Below are 6842 nucleotides of genomic sequence, written 5' to 3'. Positions count from 1 at the left end.
ATTTATATGCATTGATAAAATTCCCGAGACTTCTTTTCTCCAGGCTACACAGTTGCAGCACTCTCAGCCTCTTCTGGTATGAGAGAAACTCCAGTCTTTTCATCATCTTAGTGGTCCTTTGCTGGACTGTCTCAAATAGCTCCATATCAAGCTTGTATAGGGCATTTTGATTATTTTATTTTGGATTAAAACATTTGTTCTGGGATGATGTCTTTTATGAAAAATTAGCACAATCTAGCACTTCCTTTAATGGTTTCTCTGATGAGCCCATCCAGAGAAACAATAAATTCCTGAATGAGAACAGGGGCAGAGGCAAGTTCAGGACCATTTCTTCTTCTCAGTCATGTGTGGCTCTGAATACTGTTGACAAGATATGTCAATGGTTAATGGGCATTCCTTTGCAAAGCTGACGGTCTTTGTTTGTTTGCCATGTTTTCCCATAGCCACCAGAGAGCCCAAAGTCAGTGGAACTTGACAGAAATGTTTTTGAACTCAGAAAAATGAGGCACTAGTATGAAGATCCAGAGCAGCTGGATGACAGTATCCTACTGGAAGGGACATGTGTCAACTGCAAGATCTCTAGAGAAATCCAGAGCTTAAGGGTAGTGTTTAGTCACCATCCAGTCCCAGGAAGCCGGATGTAGTCACCTTGGCCATTGGGAGAAATAGGTCAGGCTGAGATAAATCTCTCTGCTCATTTCTTGATCTGAAAGGAATTTGATGGACCTAATTTAAAGTGCAAATAGGTGAAATCAAGCATGTTAAGGTTTATGTAGTGTATAGTGAAGGTGATCTAAAATGAAAATCAGATTATTTATGCCTTTATGTACAAGATTTTTGGAGACAGAGATCTAACATTAGGCTTAATAATTTCTATTGTTGGACTTCAAAAACTTATTTCATTTTACAGTTGTTAGTACACACTAACAGAGGTGTTGTGATTTGTCTGTTTCATCGAGAAGAGCCAATTTGGCAATACAAACATGAATTGAGATATTTAATTAAAGTGTTCATTATTCAAACAGGAAAACCTCAGTCAAACATTTAAATGATATTAAAGACAATGGGTGAAACTATTTCTTGTCTTTCTCTTGTACTTGGTGACAAATATGGCCCTGTTTGAGTCAGGTACTACAACAACAAACTACTCTGTTCTAGCACTTCTCAGGGGAATAGCTGTCAGATATTTAGCTACTTCTTAAAAGTACAAATTCCTTGTTGTTAACAGCTGTTTATTGGTTGCTATCACAAGTGCAACATTATTCGGGATTTCTGAAATAGGGGGAGCAATGTGTATAATTCAGTTAAAGCAGTGGAAAAATATAGTTTAAATATGCATACAAGAATACAGGAAAACAATTGGAAATGCAACTCAACTGATGAAAAATGAAAAAGAGAAAATTATTTGAAGTTATAAACAAAAATATTTTGAAGCCATAATCTCAGGTAAAAAATCTTGTTTCCAATTTTCCTTTTTTTTGGTAGAAGTTTGTTTAGATATTCTTTAGATATCATTTTTGCACTTGATTTGAGAGATGAAATAGAAAAATATGGTAGCTTTTTATGGTGATAAGGACATATTTTATTTCAAACTTTTGCTTTCCATTACTGCATGATAGTCTGTAGGTATCTTTATTTATGCGTCTCTATTTTCCATAGTGATCAAAGCGATAAAGCCAATCTAAAATGTATTATGAACTTTATCATCTGAATCCATGTAGTTAGAGATCAGCAGGACATGCATGGGACAGCATGCATAGGAAGTGGCATTCCAAGTGTTGTTTCATTCTCACACTGCCTTAATTAGTGCTCAGCATTCTAGGTATGAAATAGTATGTCTGTGCAGACTGTATACCATTCAGAAAACAATTTACTGAGGTTTTATGTACATTCTTGCTACTACTTGCAAAAATGACCCTGCATACACTGCTTTTCTTACAGTACTACAGACTGGCCTTTCCACAAAGCCATAGATAGGATCTTATATAAAATTTACGCATTTAGACACTTTAGATAAGTGCAGAAATTCTTAAGACATTAGACAGTCTCTAACTTGGAGCCAATACCCCTTGCTAAGTACTCTTATAGACATACTTCAGCTTTAACCTTCTTCTGTACGGGACTTAACCCAGGCAGCCTACAATAGCCTGGAGGAAAGCAAGAGCCATCACTGACTAGGTGGTGGGGCCAGATGTCACCTGAGTATTAGTTCATCTTGTTTTGAAAATACAAGCATTTTAAAGGAAGATAAAGGGGAAAAAGTGAAAATTATGATTTTTTTTTAAATCAAAACTCAGACCTGGGTTCCCACTTGACTGCGATAATGTACTTTCCCAAAAGATCAATAACTGAAGAAAGAAAAGTTAGCAGTCTCAGCTTGTATGTTGTTTTTACTAACAATAAGCGCTAACATGGGGAAAAAAACATGCCTTGTTACATTTATTATGGACTAGGGCCTATAAAGATCTGACCTCTCTTTAGAATTCAAAATGTAATTAATCACTGGAATTCTGTCATCCGCTCAGGTAAACTTACAGGAACTATTTTCAGCTATTTTATTGAATAGGTGCATTCTTACTATATATTCCTCATATATCCTGGAAATACTGATAGACTATTTCAGGCTTTTTCTGGCTCAAGTAGCTGCAGCTAGTCACTTAGCTCCCACACATCCTACTGAGCAGTGTTACACTCTTGGAAATGAACTTTGTTTTCTGTTTACATGCTTGGTTTTGTATTTCTGTGACTTCTGCCAACTGCTCTTGGTTGTATCTTTTGTGGTTTCTTCTATGGCACAACTGAAGGCTTCTCAGATGTGAGTCCAGTCACTGACCTTCTATAGAAAACACTTACAACAAAACAATGTCTGGCCCTGATGCTGATTATTTTTCTGCTGAGGGACATGGGAGACAGAGTGTTAGTGGGTAAAATATGCCACAGAGTAAATAGTTGGTGAGTTTATGTTAGTCAATGTCAAATATCTTTTAATGTTTGCATTTTTAAAGCTAAGGCCTCATTTTATTTTAGAACTGAAATTCAAGTAATTTAAAAGCCATGTTTGTAGAAGCTAATAGCTCTGACTTTGTTCTGTTTTTCCTTAAAAATCAAGGATGCCATTTCCATTTAAGCAGAACTGTAGGAAATCACATGGATGCAGATGGGTACAAAGCCTGATGCTTGCTCATCTCCCCTCCATGCTCTTTCAGTACATATGCCGAGGCTCTGTTAGGAACTGAGGGGTCTGGCAGCAGCAGACAGGAAGATCTGATACAGAGAAACTGCCAGAGAAACTGTCTGTACTCTCTATTCTTCTCTTCCAAGAACAAGAACAAAAATTTAAAAAAATTGCACAACAACATGATTCACAAGCCTACTGATGCTGAGCATGAACTGTGATTCAAATCAGAATTTCTGTGGGAATACTTCTCTTTACATGATGTCCAGAAAGGGCATAATTAACATATTTGAATTCAGAAGTCAGGAAGTGAAAAATATTAAAGCTTTATACTAGTCAATTAGTGCAGGCTGAAAGCTTCTCACATTTTCCACTCAAAGATGATCCTCATGAAAATGTTTGAAATCAAAATTCTGAATTACTAAAATGAAAATTATGTATGTTTTACTTTCCTTGTTTTGACTATTTTACCATTTAAAATGTTATTTTATTTCATGTAATGCAATTTTTAAGAAGGTAAATATTCTAAGTAATGCCTACATTGCTTTCCGGCCTATGTTTTGGCACTGGCTGATTTTAATTACTTGGTTTTATCAAATTAAAAAAAAAAAAAAAGGCTTCTTTATCTTTCCTATGAAATCCTTCGGAATTTTTCTTCCATAGTAACGAACAGACAAGGTTTAATTTTTTACCCCATTAGAGTAGAGGGATGTTTTAAAATACAAAGATTTTACATGGACCAGAATTTGTTTTCCAACCTTCTGTTAAATTAATCATTGTAACATAAGTAATACCGAATGTTCTCTGAATCAGATTTAGGACCATTACTAGAAAAAAATTGTTTAACTTCCTGATGTCTGCAGATTTAAAAATCTTTATATTGTTTCTGTAATATATTTATCTATCTGCACATTCAAGGGCTGTGCATAGGATAGACAAGAGAAAGCATTTTAGTTGATATCATTCACTGATAGTTGTTATCAGTCTGGAGAACTGGGGAAATGGGGTAAAGGAATGAGAGTTGCCTGTAACCTTCCTTTTCAGTCAGTCTCTCCATGCAAAAATACCCATCCAATTGTCATTCTCCAGGTTCATCTGTTACTCTGAAGGCAGGGTTAGAAAGTGATTAAAAAATAATCTAGTTATAGTCAACAATGAAAGGATACGGTCTTTGGTATGTAGAAAACACACGAAGCATCAATGGAAGGAAGGCTACTGCCCTAAATGCAATGTGCATAAATGAGCTGGCAAGACAAACTGGAAGACAGGTTACGTGGTCAAAGTAGTAAGAGTTAAGAGGGTCCTATTTCTCCTAGTATTCCCATCAAAGAGTTTGGATTTGGAACAGGGAAGGAGAAAAGAGAAGGGGGAGGAAAACTAACATTTAATTCACAAGGTTGATTGGAAATACAGGGACTTGAGAGGTCCATTTTTTCAGGGTGGCTATGTTTTCTGTCATTGGATCCCAATACTCATTTTTTAGTAGAACTGATCTTCTGGCAGGAGATGCTCTTGAATTACTGCACTGAAGAACTGGACTGGTGTTTGTTTATGTCAGAGCGAGGGAGAGGCGAAAGCATGTCTACACCAGCTTGCTTCAGCTTAAACTGCCACAGACCTTTCCTCACTGCTGAGCACAGGTGGGTTGGAAGCACAGTATGCTCCCTCTGCCTGGACCCCGTGCCTCGCACGGCATGGCAAAAAGGGCTAGTTTGGCCATCAGCCCCCTCGGCATCGCTGGCCAAGCCTATCAGCAACAGCTGCATCTCGAATGGACCTTAACACTGTGGTACCAACACAGCGCACCGCTAGCGCCTGGAGCCCTCCCTGCCTGCCGCCTTCAGCTGCCACCCAGCCAGCACGGCACCCCGCGCCTGCAGCAACGCAGACAGCCGGGCGGTCTCATTGCAGTACCGCCATTTCTCAATTAAAAGTACGTGTGTGCCCCTACATCCCCTCACTTTGGCGCCCGGAGGGCCGGCCATCGGTGCGGGAGCGCTTAGCCCCAGCTTCCCGCTGTCCGCGGGCACAGGCCCCGCGGCGATGGCGGTGCAAGCCGGCAACACGGGGAAGCTTCAGCTTCCAGGCGGTGCCTCTCCAGACCCGCCGGCGGTGCAGCCCCCGACACCGGCGAGCCAAGCCCAGCCCCTAGCACTGCACCGGCGCTGAGGGGAACCGCCACCGCCGCTGAGGAGCGAGCCCTGCGCCCACCTCCCCCTCCCGCTCCCGAAAACCAGAAACCCAGAGGGTGAATCCCCTCCGCTCCTCGGGGATGTGTGTGTAAAAACGGGGCCCCCTCCCGGCCCCTCTCTCCGCCCTGCAGCCTCCGGGGACTGTTTCTCCCATCCCACCGCCTCGCCTCGCCCCGCCGGCAGGAGCCGCACCCCCCCGGGGAGCCTCCGGGCCGACCCAGGCCTCCCCCCGAACCGCAATGGTTTGTGCTCGGGGGGGCGGGGGGCGCCGGGAAGACCATAAGTGCGGCGTTCGCTTCCGGGTTTCGGTGCGGGCGGGCGCTGTGTGGTTGCTCCTCCTTCGCCGGCGCTCAGGCCCCGTGCGGGCGGGTACTATGCGCAGACTCGGTCCTTGGCTCAAGATGGCGGCGGCGGATAAACAGAAGCACGAGCACGGGCGGGTGAAGATCGGGCACTACATCCTGGGCGACACTCTCGGCGTCGGCACCTTCGGCAAAGTCAAGGGTGAGCGGCGGGGAGCGGGGCCGCCGCCTGCCCCGCGGAGCGGCACGGCCCAGCCGGGATGCGGGGATGGCGGGCAGCGCGCCGGGCGGGCGTGTCGGGGCTGAGCAGCGGAGTCTCTCCAGCCGCTGCGGCTTGCGGTCGCCTCACGGCGGCCGGTCCGCTGGGGCTAGGCGGCCGCTGAGGTTTGGGGGGCGGGAGGGATCTGGGCGGAGGGGGGAATGTGGGGGGGGACTCTGGCTTGGCCCCGATCCGCCTTCCGCTCGGAGCGCTGCGGCGGGCTGAGCTTCGCCCGGGGGCGACTCCAGGAAACCTGAGCTGCTGGGCGCTGCCCGGCCGTTCCCGCCGGGCCGGGTGAGTCACTGGGCTGCGGCGGCCCTGGCGGCGCGATCCGATGGGGGCGGGGGGAGAGGGGCCGGGGGGAACGACTGCAAGCCGGGCGGGGCAGCCGCCGGAAGGTGGTGGAGCCTGGGCCCCAGCCGGCGTGGCTGCGGGGTGGGGGCCGCCGGCTGCGCGCGGGGTTGTGGAAAGAGCGCCTGTCGGGCAGAGGTATGCGCTGTCCTGCCGGGATGGGACAGGACTCGCAGTCCTGCAGCGGGAAGTAATGGCTAGGGGAGAAGTAGCTTTCTCTTTTGTATTTACGGAAATAATTCCTGCAAGCTAATGATGCTGCAGTTATTTAAAATAGCACTGGATGTGTAACGAAAGGAGGCAGTCTTAATTGTTGAGCTGTCTGTACGTTGTATTTTGCTGTGCAAATACTAACACTTGATGTCCTTATAAGGAAGGTGAGATTTCTCCCTCTATGAAGGGAGATATGAGCATAAAAATATGAGCCTGGGATTATTTGACTAACTGGCAATGCAGCTGACACACAGGTGTGGAAAGACTTTATGCGAAATCTAGTTGGCCAGTGGTTATCAAAGTTTTTTTTCAGCTCAGACTTCAAAAACTTTTCCCAGTAGGGGTGCAGA

General features: G+C 45.1%; 1 protein-coding gene across 2 annotated transcripts in view; it reads left to right on the top strand.

Moving 5' to 3' along the window:
• Positions 1-5346: 5346 nt before the first annotated feature.
• Positions 5347-6842, top strand: part of PRKAA1 (protein kinase AMP-activated catalytic subunit alpha 1) — an 87658-nt gene continuing 86162 nt past the window's right edge. Inside the window, exon 1 of one of the 2 annotated variants that reach the window (XM_054810278.1) lies at positions 5347-5871. In XM_054810278.1, coding sequence (XP_054666253.1) covers positions 5607-5871 — 265 coding nt within the window. In that variant the 5' untranslated portion in view covers positions 5347-5606. The remainder of the gene's footprint in view (positions 5872-6842) is intronic. The other variant, XM_054810282.1, reaches the window with a different exon arrangement.

This window comes from Grus americana, chromosome Z (assembly GCF_028858705.1).
Source record: "Grus americana isolate bGruAme1 chromosome Z, bGruAme1.mat, whole genome shotgun sequence".
NCBI lineage: Eukaryota > Metazoa > Chordata > Aves > Gruiformes > Gruidae > Grus > Grus americana.
This window is presented reverse-complemented; position numbering and strand designations above follow the sequence as displayed.